Source organism: Meles meles, chromosome 7 (genome assembly GCF_922984935.1).
Source record: "Meles meles chromosome 7, mMelMel3.1 paternal haplotype, whole genome shotgun sequence".
Lineage (NCBI taxonomy): Eukaryota > Metazoa > Chordata > Mammalia > Carnivora > Mustelidae > Meles > Meles meles.
Genome location: NC_060072.1, coordinates 86,428,679 through 86,441,462, shown reverse-complemented (window position 1 = coordinate 86,441,462; position 12,784 = coordinate 86,428,679). Strand labels below are relative to the sequence as shown.

General features: G+C 46.4%; 2 protein-coding genes across 2 annotated transcripts; both read right to left on the bottom strand.

Moving 5' to 3' along the window:
- Nucleotides 1-2,588: 2,588 nt before the first annotated feature.
- On the bottom strand, nucleotides 2,589-4,919 carry LOC123945791 (lysozyme C, milk isozyme-like). Its single transcript, XM_046010671.1, has 4 exons — nucleotides 4,781-4,919; nucleotides 3,644-3,805; nucleotides 3,003-3,081; nucleotides 2,589-2,655 (listed from the first exon to the last, which is right to left on the bottom strand). The coding sequence occupies exons 1-4, from the start codon at nucleotides 4,917-4,919 to the stop codon at nucleotides 2,589-2,591; spliced, it is 447 nt and encodes a 148-aa protein (XP_045866627.1).
- A 6,625-nt stretch (nucleotides 4,920-11,544) lies between these two features.
- LOC123946395 (olfactory receptor 11A1-like) lies at nucleotides 11,545-12,549 on the bottom strand. Its single transcript, XM_046011821.1, has one exon. The coding sequence runs from the start codon at nucleotides 12,547-12,549 to the stop codon at nucleotides 11,545-11,547; it is 1,005 nt and encodes a 334-aa protein (XP_045867777.1).
- Between the last annotated feature and the right edge of the window lie 235 nt (nucleotides 12,550-12,784).

The window sequence follows — 12,784 nt, the reverse complement described above, 5'->3', positions numbered from 1 at the left end:
GTCTTTGTATTTTTAGGGCTTGTTTAAGAATTAGTTATTTTATAATTTGTAAAATGTTATATGATTCCACAGTCAAAATTATAAAACAAAGCTTATGTTTATTTTTCTTTAAGAAAGGTTTTATTTATTTATTTGACTGAGAGGCGTGAGAGAGCACAAGCAGGGAGAGTGGCAGGCAAAGGGAGAAGAGCAGGGAGCCTGAGGGGCTTGATCCCAGGACCCTGAGATCATGACCTGAGCTGAAGGCAGAAGCTTAATCCACTGAGCCACCCAGGATCCCCAAAGCATATTTTTAAAAAAGCATATACCTTGCTTTTCTTGTCTATCTCCTCTTCACTTATACAAAATCACATATAAATTTTATAGTTTATTATTCCATTTTAAAAATGTAAGTATATATTTGCATTATCTCTTAAAGATTGGACCTAATGGCAACCTGTATTTCTTTGTTTTAGAACACTCACCCCCTCATCTTTCTCTCATTCATGCCTCAGCCTTACGGTATTCTTTTGATTTGATGATGATGGACCTGGAGGGAATTTTTACGTGCCAAGATGTGGAGCAGAAGATTTTCAGATGCCCAGAGATTACAAGAAATAGGGAAGAACTTCGCCAAGAGACTCTGAATGAGGTGTGAAGCTTGCAGTGTCAGGCTTTGTCCCATGGATGTCATGGTGACAGGACAGGGTTGAAATGATATAATGGGAAAGGGATTTTATGCAACTAATGTGTGTTAAAAATGGGCACTTTGGACCATATACTATTTTCATGGTGTCCAGCAGCAATATAATACCCTAATATTTTGCATGTGAGATGATCTCTTATCTGCCTTATCCTTAGATTCCAAAAGGTCATGCTAAGGTTATAAAAAACAAACACAAAGTGTTAATATTGTCAATAAATGTTTGTCAACCCTGGCCTGGGACATTTTGTATATATATATTTTAAGATTTTAATTTTTTAGACAGAGATCACAGTAGGCAGAGAGGCAGGCAGAAGGCGGGGTGGAGGAGGCTCCCTGCTGAGCAGAGAGCCCGACATGGGGCTCCATCCCAGGACCACGGGATCATGACCTGAGCTGAAGGCAGAGGCTTTAACCCACTGAGCTGTCCAGGCACCCCAGGACCATTATATATTTTTAAAGTAACTCTTTACATGTGTCTTCTGTGGTCCATTATGGATCTGGTTTTTTTGGTTAAATTCTTCAAGGTCACTCATACCCCCACATATAGGTCTTGGTGGGCGTGCTCGCTTCGGCAGCACATATACTAAAATAGGTCTTGGTGGGCATACCTCATTTTGTTTCCAGTACTACCTAAAGCCTATATATGTCCTATTCATGACTTTATTTTCTTCCCCTCACACTTTTACTCTACCACCTGCTTCTCACTTCCTTTTGTATCTAAGCATTAATTGGTAAGTAATGAACCTAGAACCTACGACTGAGCACCCACTAATGTTCTGGGTATGGTGCTAGGCTCTTTGGACACTCAGCTAGATAGCTCCTGTTCTTTTTGTGCTTGTCATGTAATGTGAGAGGGAATTGGTTCCCATCTCTTCGCACACCCTCACTCCAGAGCAGTGAGTCTTTTTTTTCCCCCCTCAAGATTTTATTTATTTATTTGAGAGAGAGAGTGAAAGAGAGCAAGAGTGTGGGGTGAGGGGTTTAGAGGGAGAAGCAGACTACCCACTGAGCAGGGAGTCTAATGTGGGGCTCAATCCTGGGACCCTAGGATCATGACCTGAGCTGAAGGTAGATGCTTAACCGACTGAGACCCCCAGGTGCCCCAGAGCTTTGAGTCTTAAAATTCCAAGCAATCCTTTTCTCCGTCAGTTCCACTTGATGACAGCTTCTCCTCCTCACCTGAGATCTGCTGCTTGGTGTCAGGGATCCCATTGAAGGCAGGTGCTAACCTGAGCAGCACAAACTCTGTAGTTCAGTGCTCTCAGCTACTCCTTTCTCCTCCCGGTCACAGCACCATGTTCACACCAAGTCACGATTCCCACAGCTCGCTCCAGCCAGTGCCTGAGTGTGGCAGAGGACCTGAGACAGGCCCGTCTCTGTGAAATGAAGATGAGGCTATAAACAGGCTGGCACATAGAAGCACTAAAGCAGTGTAAGCCGGTGGTTGTACTAGTAACAGCACTAGTAGTACCTCCAGTTCTACAATCTACAGTGTATAGCCGATCCCAGTGAATGTGGACAAAGAGAGCTTGACAGGAGGAGAAATATCCTGTAATTTAGGAGTGAGGACAGAGTAAGAAGTAGAACAGGCGGAAAGACATCCTAAATCGCTGTGGCAAAGGGTCAGATGCAGGCAGAAGGGCATTCTTTTTTTTTTTTTTTAATTTCTTTTCAGCGTAACATTATTCATTGTTTTTGCACCACACCCAGTGCTCCATGCAATACGTGCAGGAAGCAAGTCTCCATCCTAACCCAGCGCTTAAACATGATACTTGAGACAGCTGAAATTGAGGAACTTTTATTTTGGAGGCAGAGAGCAGGGGAAATTCAGAGTTTCCAAGAACCTTGAAGAACTACCTTGCTCCAGGGCCACCTTCTCCGGGAGCCATGTTCTATGGCCATCTTACAGCTTACAGCCGGCCAGGTATTTGGACAAATCCTTGCCCTTGCAGTGTTTTACCCAGGCCATCCTAAGAACAGAGAAACACAGCATAAATCCGAGGCAGGGGCAGGAGTCTATAGGGGCTCAGCTGAGAGGGAACGTAGGGTCTGCTGGCTGTAGTCTGTTGATGCTGTGGGAGAGTCTCAGACAGGGGACCAACTGGGGACCTGGGAGTCAGTGCTGCCAGGATGCTTGGGGTGAGCGTGTCACCATCTTACTCTGCCTCCCTTTATGTCTGGAGAACGAGCTCTGCTCCCTACAAAGCCCAGGGAGAATCCTACAGCAGAGATGCTGCTGATTCTATCAGCATCGCAAACACTGACTGGGTCCACATCTGGCAGAGGGGCCGGTCCCTGCACTTCACGCTCTGCTTACCAGGCGGACATGCACTTAGGATCTCTCACAACCCTCTTGGCACAGACAACGTCATCATTGATGTTGTCATCCAGAAACTCTGGATGAGGAAAAGGGGCTGAGTGGGGAGGGAAAAATCCCTTTTCCTGTTTCATTAATCAATCCTTTTTTTTTTTTTTTTTTTTTTTTTTTTTGCGGGGGGAATTTCCAGAGGTAATGGAGCCTGACTCAGAGACCCTCTATCTCTGGAGCCCTCTTGTGGGCTCCACATGCCTAGGTTTCCTTGCCTTACTTTGAATCTTCCTCTGAGCATGGCTGTCTGCGGAGGGCATCCGGGACCGAATGGACAAGGGAGAGCCTCTGTTCTCAGGAGACCGCTTAGCGTGTCCAGAGTGCCGCGTGGGGGTGTGTGGACAAGGACGGAATAACATGGCTTGAGGGATGGGGACCCATGAAGGTGAATTTCAATCAGGGGTCAGTGTGTCTTGCTTCCTTCTTTTGGGCAGTAGGGGCTCTGTGGAATCCTGTTTTAGATGTGAGGACTGTCCGGGGCCCCCTTATTCCCTGTCCTGGGCTTCTCCAGCCCAGGGAGTAGGGTGTTCAATTTCGTACCCCCTTTACCTGCCCTACTTTACCCAGCCCTCAGAGGGGGTCATCCTTACTGCTGCATGGGATGTTGCAGGCATTTGCTGAGGAATGATGGCTGTTTTTGCACCACCACTTGCTGTTCAGCTGGAAGAGCCCATAGTCCCTACTGCCATTGGCATTTTTCCCATTAAAGGCCCGGGTGTTGCAGTTACTCTCATACTGGGCCATGCAGACCCCTGTGTCAGAGAGAGCAAAAGGTGTGTGTAGACAAGGGGGATTGTTTCACAACAAGACACAACTCGTGCCATACTAGAACTTCTGGAAAGTCCCTTGAGATGGAAACGAAGACTATGAGATTGACGATCCATTGTGTGTACACAATTGTTAAATAAATGCGTTTGGAACGGCCAATAACCCATTAGTCGCCATCTGTCTCCCAAGTCTACCTTTCCAGCCTCATCTCCCAGCTGAATAGCCAATTCCTGCCTTGTATATTCATGTAGCCTTATATCCCAAAGTATATGGAAGAGAAGAGGTTGAGAAGTAATGGAGGAGGATCCTAGAAAGGAAGCACCAAAAAGCCATCCTTGGTTGGGGGGGGGGGGTGACAAGAAAGTATATTTGGCATGAAGAAAAATGAAGACATTCAAAGGAACTTGAAATAGCTTCAAGTATTCTTACTAATGAGATGGTGACAGAGACTCTCGGTCCTTCTTGCACCTTGTCACTTACCGCCTCCCCATCCAACTCCCTCATGACATGGATAGAACAAACTTGAGACAAAGGCAGCAGATGTAGGTTATTTTTTGGTGGACAGAAGGGCAGAGGAGAGGGTGGGAGGCAGCACCAAGTGTGCTGCAGAGATCGGGACTAAAAAAGACACAGATGAAAGCAAAGGTGATGGGAGCAGGATGGGGAGAGGTTGGGTGAATCGTGGTGCTTCCAAGGAAGGATTCCAGGTCGCCAGCTGGGAAGGTGACGTGGGGGAACAGTAGAAGAAAATTTACTGTAGATAAAATAATCCCTGGGGGAAAGAGAGAAAAGGAGATCCTGATAGGAATATGAGGCCATGGAGGCAGAGACAAGAAGAGCAGACAGGGAGTGGAAGAGAGCCCGGACGAATGAATAAATCAGGAAGTGAAGAGGGAGAGACTGCTTGGCTGGGGAAGAAGGTCTCTTTGGGCAGAGACAGAAAGAACATTAACACTCACAGTCTGCCAGGCTGTAGCCATGGTAGCCATCCATTACCTTGGTCTTCAGCTTGCTGGCCAGCTCACACTTGGAGAAGATTTTAGCCTCATATGCTTCACAGAAGCAGCTAAAAAGGGCGATGATCAGAATAGACCTCATTTCGGCAGCTGGTGGAGCTCAAGTCTGCTATGCCCAGGGGGCTGTTGTCTCTTAAACCCTCTGGGCACAAAGGTATCTCTGATTGTCAATAATGCTGGCATCTGTTCCGGGAAGGACATTGTTGTCCAAGGTTAGTTCCCCAAACTGGTCCAGCCAGTGTGAACCTCAGGGAAGGGACTGTAACGAAGAAAAATATCGGGAATAAAGTCTCATTTTGGTGGGGGTGGCTCCTGGTTTTGGGCAAATGTGTACAGGAGGGAAATGGTAGTTGGTAGGAGAAGGGAGCTGGTAGGAGAAAGGAGAAAGGAGAAAGGAAGGGAGTTGATAGGAGAAAGAAGTATGATTTTTCAAGCTTCATGTTTTTGTTGGAATGTCTCCAGAGGGGCTTGTCCCTGTGTTTTGCTGAACTTTGCTCATTATCTGTGCTTAACTGAAGGTATTTTACCACTCAGTCTAGTGGGGGACCCGTGATGAGCACCACTGAGTTTGGAGAAATTGACGATCTCCTGGCATGTGCAATCAGTAAACTATCGGTTGGATAGGAGACCACTAGAAATCTCTGTGTCTGCAGGAAGCCATCAGATCTAAAACCCTAATTATATTGAATTTGATCTATTATCTGTGTGATCAGTGATCATCAACCATCTTGTATTAGTGGGGTTCTCCAGAGAAATGGAACTAATAGGGGATATATATGGCTAGAAAAAGCTGGTAATTATTAGAGTACAAGGTCTTGATTTCAGTTTGGTGGAGAGGCATTGTGAAGGAAGAGTTATCGCTGGATCAATACTTTCTAAGAAGACACACAAGAGTAATAATAGTGGTAGTGCTAGAAGGGGGTGTCTGTAGGTCTTAAAGTAACTGGCAAGCCTTTGCTGTTAAAGGGCATCATATGATGTTGACTTACAGACATAAAGGGATGGATACTAGGCATAACTTTTTTTTTTTTTAGATTTTATTTACTTATTTGACACACACACACACACACACACACAGACATTGCAAGTAGGCAGAGAGGCAGGCAGAGGGAGAGGGGGAAGCAGGCTTCCTGCTGAGCAGAGAGCCCAATGGGGGGCTCGATCCCAGGACCCTGAGATCATGACCTGAGCTGAAGGCAGAGGCTCAACCCACTGAGCCACCCAGGCACCCCAGGAGGGCACTTGTGATGAGCACAAGTTGTTGTATGTAACTGATGAATCACTAAATTCTACTACTGAAATCAATATTACACCGTATGTTAACTTACTGGAATTTAAATAAAAATTTGGAGAAAAAAATAAAAACAAGAGCAACAACCAGAAAACCCCACACCACTGACTCTATTCCCCATCCAGGTATTAACCAGGTCCAACCCTGCTTAGCTTCTGACTCTATTCCCTACACTTCCATACTGAAAGCCTGTCTCTCCCCTTCCCCGCTTCATCCGCTCTGCCCATCCCCCCACTCCTCTCCCCTTTGGTAACCATCAGTTTGTTCCGTATTTATGGGCCTGTTTTGGCTTTTCTGGTTTGCTCACTTGTTTTTATTTAAGTCCACATATATGTGAAATCATACGGTGTTTGTCTTTCTCTCAGACCCTTAATATTTTAATATCTTCTAGTGTAAATTTATCTTCCAACTGGTGATTTTTTTGGCTACCTTTTGTAGAGTTAGGTTTTTTCTAAGTACTTTCTAATGTTGGGTCTCAGACTCATTTTGAGTGGGTGGGCACACGTATGGCCTCTCAGTTCCTGGTCATGAAGCTCTGGGCTCTCTTGCCTCCTTAGATGTGCTCTGGGTTAGCTTTTTGCCTCAGATATTAGCAGGCAGCCGTTTTTTCCATTTCTCTTTAATGAAAAGAGGCCCTGTGCCCAGCCTTTCCCTTCTAGAGTGCCTTTGGCTCTGACTCCTGCAGCAGGTGGAGAACTTTTCATCTCTGTGAACTGCAGGAGCTGAGCCCAGAGCTGCCTCTTCTTGCTTCGGCCTGGAATCAAGCAGGCCTTTGGCTTCAGCCCTACTCACAGCTTTTATGATTCGTTTCCTTACCTTTGTGGCCCTGGAGTTATGTTTGTTGTTTTTGAGCTATCATATGCCTTTTACATTTTTTCCTTTTGCATTTTTTTCAATTATTGCTGTGCGCTTGCTGTAGGTAGGAGAGCTCAAAGCATGGAATATTGAGCTGAATATTGAGCTGAAGTCCTATTAATAACTGAAACATTTTTTTGAATTTTTAATTTTTTAAATTCCTTTTCAGTGTACCAGAGCTCATTGTTTATGCACCACACCCAGTGCTCCATGCAAAACAAAACAAACAAAACAAAACAAAACATGGAGTTTATTTTTTATATTTATTATTTATTTATTTAAGATTTTATTTATTTACTTTGAACAGAGAGAGACACAGTGAGAGAAGGAACACAAGCAGGGCCAGTGGGAGAAGAGAAGCTCTGGGCTCTCTTCTGAGAGAATGGGGGGGCTGAGCAGGGCCCCCCCCAATGTGGGGCTCGATCCCAGGACTCTGGGATCATGACCTGAGCCAAAGGCAGATGCTTAATGACTGAGCCCCTTTACTTTTTTTTTTAAAAGAGATTTTAATTATTTTATTGCGAGAGAGAGAGAGAGAGAGAGAGAAAGCATTAACAGCGGGGAGGGGCAGAGGGAGAAGCAGATTCCCTGCTGAGCAGGGAGCCGGGAGTGAGGCTCAATCCCAGGACCCTGGGATCATGACCTGAGTGGAAGGCAGATGCTTAATCGACTGAGCCATCCAGGCGCCCCTAACTGAAACATTAAAAGAAAAAAAAAGTATTTATTTATTGGAGAGAGAGAGAAACAGAGCAGCAGTGTGAGCAGGGCAAGGAGCAGAGGAAGGAGGAGCAAACATCTCCAGTAGACTCCACACTGAGCACAGAGCCCATTGCTGGTCTTGATCCCACAACCTGAGATCATGGCTGGAGCCAAAACCAAGAATCAGACGCTTAACCATCTGAGCCACCCAGGTGCCCATAACTGACACATTTTAATGCAATCTATTTAAAAAAAAATCTGCTTCCTTTTCATTAGGAACATGGGCATGTGGTCCCAGTGGAGGAATCTGGGAAAGTTTTCTGGAACCCTTCCTTCCTCCTTTGCTTCTCCTACTTCTTTCCTGTGTTTTTGTTTTTAAGATTTTATTTATTCATCTGAGAGAGAGAGAGAGAAAGAGAGAGAGAGAGAGAATGAGTTTGGAGGAGGGACAAGCACACTCCCCACTCAGCAGGCATCAGGACCCTGGGATTATGACCTGGGCAGAAAGCAGCTGCTTAACCGCCTGAGCCACCCAGGCCTCCCCTTCTTCCCTTTCTTAACTCTCCCACTTGTGACTTTTACTTTCCCTTCCGTTATCCCTCTGCTTCCCCTGTTTTGTCGTTTCGTGTTCCCTGTCCCTTCTGCTCCCCCTTCCGTCCTCTTCCTCTTTTCTACTTTCCTTCTCTGATTCTCTCCCCTCGGGTTTCTCCTCTGTTTAGGTCCAGTTTTCCTAGGACCTGGCCTCCTCCCAGTGTTGTCTCATTCCTTTAACCCCAGGGGATGAGAAGGAGCAGCTGTGGCTCATGTTTACAAGCAACGAGGTTCCACTCAAGGGAAGGGTCAGCAATGGACTGAAAGGAGAGAGTCTTCTGACTTTCCTTGAGGAAAAGGAGGGCGAGGGAGAATGTTAATGTTTGTTAAAATGTGGCATAGACCAATCAAATCACAGAAACAGAGGGCTTTATGGTATGTACTTCACTTAATTTCCGCAACAATCTTGTTAAGTATGTATGTATGTCTTTTTTTTTTTTTTAAAGATTTTATTTATTTGACAGAGAGAGATCACAAGTAGAGTCAGGGAGAGAGGAAGGGAAGCAGGCTCCCCACTGAGCAGAGAGCCCGATGTGGGGCTCGATCCCAGGACCCTGAGATCATGACCTGAGATGAAGGCACAGGCTTAACCCACTGAGCTACCCAGGCACCCCTGTATGTATGTCTTATTATTCTTCCTTTCGTATTATACATCAGGAATCTGAGACTCAAGTTGCCTGAGTGTGAGTGTGGTCGAGTGCAGATCAGCATAGAAGGGTTTGTTGCTTTCCACTCCTGCAGTACCATGCGCGTTTGACTTTTGATTAAAATGGTGACACTTTTTAATTTTTTAATATTTTATTTATTTATTTGTCAGAGAGAGAGAACACAAGCAAGGGGAGAGGTAGGCAGAGGGACATGCAGGCTCCCCCACTGAACAAGTAGCCTCATGTGGGACTTGATCCTAGAACCTTGGGATCATGACCTGAGCTGAAGGCTGACGCCTATCTGACTGAGCCACTCAGGTGCTCCAAAACAGTGACACCTTAATAGGAATTTCTGGCTTTAGGGGTAGGCACAGGACTGCTTACTGCAGGGTGTGTCAGGTGATGATGGTGATAGGGGTGAGGAGAAGGGCTTGGAACTTTCTCAAAACCCTGGAAATAATATCATAAATTCCACCCCATATCAGGCCTCAGGACCCAGACCTCCCTGTTCCCCAGGACAATTCCCAACCTGTCTGTAGATTGTTCTCAGTGCTTCTCACGCAGACAGTAAACAAACCCCTCTGGGCATGGTGGGAGGCAAGCACCCCGAGGAAGCCGCTGGGTTCTTTGTTTGGGGAACCCGATGTGCATCATGTTCATTCTGTCCTGGCCTTCTGTCTGAGACACCGCTATAACACAGGATTTCACTTTTGACTTGAATGCAAAGAACAAATATCACAGAGACATTTTTAATACTTGTGTGCAGTCTGGGTTCTGCCTACTTCCCAAGCAATGTCCCGACAAGGCAATTTCCTTCCTTCCTTCCTTCCTTCCTTCCTTCCTTCCTTTCCTTTCCTTTCTTTTGACTTATTTATTTATTTATTTGAGAGAGAGAGAGTGAGAGTGTGAGCAGAGGGAGAGGGAGAGAGAGAGAATCCCAAGCAGACTTCTGCTGAGTGTGGAGCCCCACAGGGGGCTTGATCTCAAGACCCTGAGATCATGACCTGAGCTGAAACCAAGAGTCAGATGCTTAACCGACTGAGCCACCAAGGTGCTCCCAGACAGGGAAATTTCCTATTTGTTTTTTCTTGCCCGTATTTCCACCCCACCCAGAAAGGGCCAGCTATCCCAGGTTTTCTACTTTCCTCCAGATCCTCTCTCTGGCCCTTTCTGTACATCTATTTGATCCCCATCTCTCAGGATCACATCTCTTTACATCCATGAGCAAATGTGTCTCCCTCCAACCTTTTTTGGGTCAGTTTTCCTATTACCCTTGTCACCCCTGGTGGCCATGCCCTCTCCCTCCACTGAGAATCAACTGGCACATTACCTGTGGATCATTGGCCTCCCGTTTCTAGAGGTTCTGATTTTGTAGGTGTGATGAAGAGCCTAGAAGTCCTCATTTGTAAACAGCTACTCTAGGTCCTTCTAGTACAGGTAATCTACATACCATACCTTGAGAAACATGTGGATATATTTCAAATGAAGAAATTAGAAATGTTTTTGTGTCAATTTTAAAAGACTTCAGGGGTGCCTGGGTGGCTCAGTCAGTTGGGCCTCTGACTCTTGGTTTTGGGTCAGGTCATGATCTCAGGGTCCTGAGATCAACCCCTTGTCAGGTTCCGTGCTCAGCGTAGAGTCTGCTTGGGACTCTCTCCCTCCCCACTCTGTCCCTCCTCCCACTGGTGCTCTCTCTTTCTCAAATAAATAAATGAAATCTTAAAAAAAAGAAAAAAAGGTTTAAAAGATTTTCTGTGAGAGGCAAAATTTCAGAATTCTCTCGTTGGGTTTAATTTATTTCCTTCTCATTTACTCTCCTTCCTTTTTCCTTCTTCTTACTTGTCTGACATCAACAACAGAAGAGCTAATGGGAACTCCCAGAGCAGTGACCCAGTTGGCCTCCTGGGCTACAGGCAGGAATGGCTGACCCTTCCTCTCCCAAGTGGCCCTTGCACCACCACTACCTCCATCATTACTACATACTTTATGTCCAAGGCTGTCTCTCTGTTTCTGAGATTTCATTCGAAGCATGTCCTGAGATCTTATCTTCATTCGGGTCCTTATTACCATCTCCCTACTCCTCCTTTATCTGCCAAACTTAATCGTGTCATCTTAGATTCATAATCTGCAAATATTCCCCCATTGAATTGTGCTCTGCTTTCTCTGGCATCCTTTTCCAAATTCATTTATTATTCATTCATTCATCTATTCATTTTTTTTCAACTAATGTTTGTGGAGTGCTATAATATTTAGGCCCTATGCCAGGCATAAGGTTTTGAACCCTACCCCATGCCAACTGGAAACATGAATTTACCTCATTTTGGCAGACATCTCTTTTATGTTATTTTTTTTAATTTAAAGATTTTTGTTTCTTTATTTGACAGAGAGAGAAACAGGGAGAGAGGGTACACAAGCAGGAGGAATAGGAGAGGGAGAAGTAGGCTTCCGTCGAGCAGGGAGCCTGATGTAGGGCCTGATCCCAGCACCCTGGGATCATGACCTGAGCCGAAGGCAGACGCTTAACAACTGAGCCACCCAGGTGACCCCAGACATCTCCTTTCAATCCCACAGTATTTATCTTTTCATCACGGTGGTCTCTAGTCCTCTAGTCTTTGAGGAAGGGGCTAAGCTGGAATCCAGGAAAAAGTCAGCAGCTGCCCTATCCCTCTCAGTGGAGTATGTCTTGGGATAAGCTTTCCCCAGAGCCTGTGAAGAGCCCCCTTTACCTCCTGGTTCTTGAGGCTGTAGATGATGGGGTTGACCATAGGGGTGAATACAGTGTAAAGGACAGAGCAGGCCTTTCGGAGCAAGGGGGCCATGTGGTCTGTTGGGGCTACATAGACCACAATGAGGGTGCCATAAAACACCCCGACCACGGTGAGGTGGGAGGAACAGGTGGAGAAGGCTTTCTGCCTACCATGGCCTGAAGGTATTTGCAGCACAGTCCTCAAGATGAAGGCATAGGATGCCACAATCAACAGGAAGGGGGCCAGCGTCAGAAAGCCTGAGATGCTCACGCCGGCTCCCCACATGACCCCCACATCCCCACAGAACAGCCCTACAACGGGAGCAAAGTCGCAGAAGTAGTGGTCGATCTCCCTGTGGCCAGGGCAGAGGGGCAGAGGGGCTGCCAGAGCCAGAGTGAAGGCAGAGAAAGAAAAGCCACTGACCCAGGCTCCAGCAGCCAGGCAGCCACACAACCAGGTGCTCATCAGGGCGGGATAGCGAAGCGGGTGGCAGATGGCCAGGTAACGGTCATAGGACATAGCAGAGAGCAGGAGGCACTCAACGGCAGCCAGTGAGGCAAACACGTAGAACTGGACCAGACAGCTGACCAGTGAGATGGTTTCCCTCCCTTCCAGGAAGCTCCACAGCAGCTGAGGCATGATGTTGGAGGTATAGCCAATCTCCAGCCAGGAGAAGTGGCAGAGGAAGAAATACATGGGTGTGTGCAGTGTCCGACTGGAGGCCACGGCCAGCACGATGAGGGCGTTGCCCCCCACTGTCACCACATAAATGGCCAAAAAGAAGGCGAAGGGGAGGAAGCCCAGGTGTTGCAACTCCCCAAAGCCGACCAGGATCAGCCAGGTGGTCTGGTTTTCTCTGTCACCACTGGACTGCTTCCTCATCTAGATCTGGGCCCAAGAGAGGAAGGTAACTTTAACTAAGATCCTATGGGGACCACACGCTAGCCCTTGCTTATTCATTTATTCATCACAGCAACCATTAAAGGTAGACCTTATTGTCTCCTGGATACAGAGGAGAAACTGAGACCCAGTGAGATTAAGTCAGTCATTCAAGGTGATTATGATGGAGTCATGATATGAACCCACATTTGCTTGACTCCAAAGCTCCTGCAGTGGT

Excerpts from the sequence above, each read along its gene's own strand:
- LOC123945791 (XM_046010671.1), bottom strand. The coding sequence starts at position 4,919 with ATGAGGTCTATTCTGATCATCGCCCTTTTTAGCTGCTTCTGTGAAGCA. Across the intron at positions 3,806-4,780 it reads TGGCTACAGCCTGGCAGACT|GGGTCTGCATGGCCCAGTAT; the intron begins GTGAGTGTTAAT and ends TCTCTGACACAG. Across the intron at positions 2,656-3,002 it reads CCTAAGTGCATGTCCGCCTG|GATGGCCTGGGTAAAACACT; the intron begins GTAAGCAGAGCG and ends CTCTGTTCTTAG.
- LOC123946395 (XM_046011821.1), bottom strand. The coding sequence starts at position 12,549 with ATGAGGAAGCAGTCCAGTGGTGACAGAGAAAACCAGACCACCTGGCTG.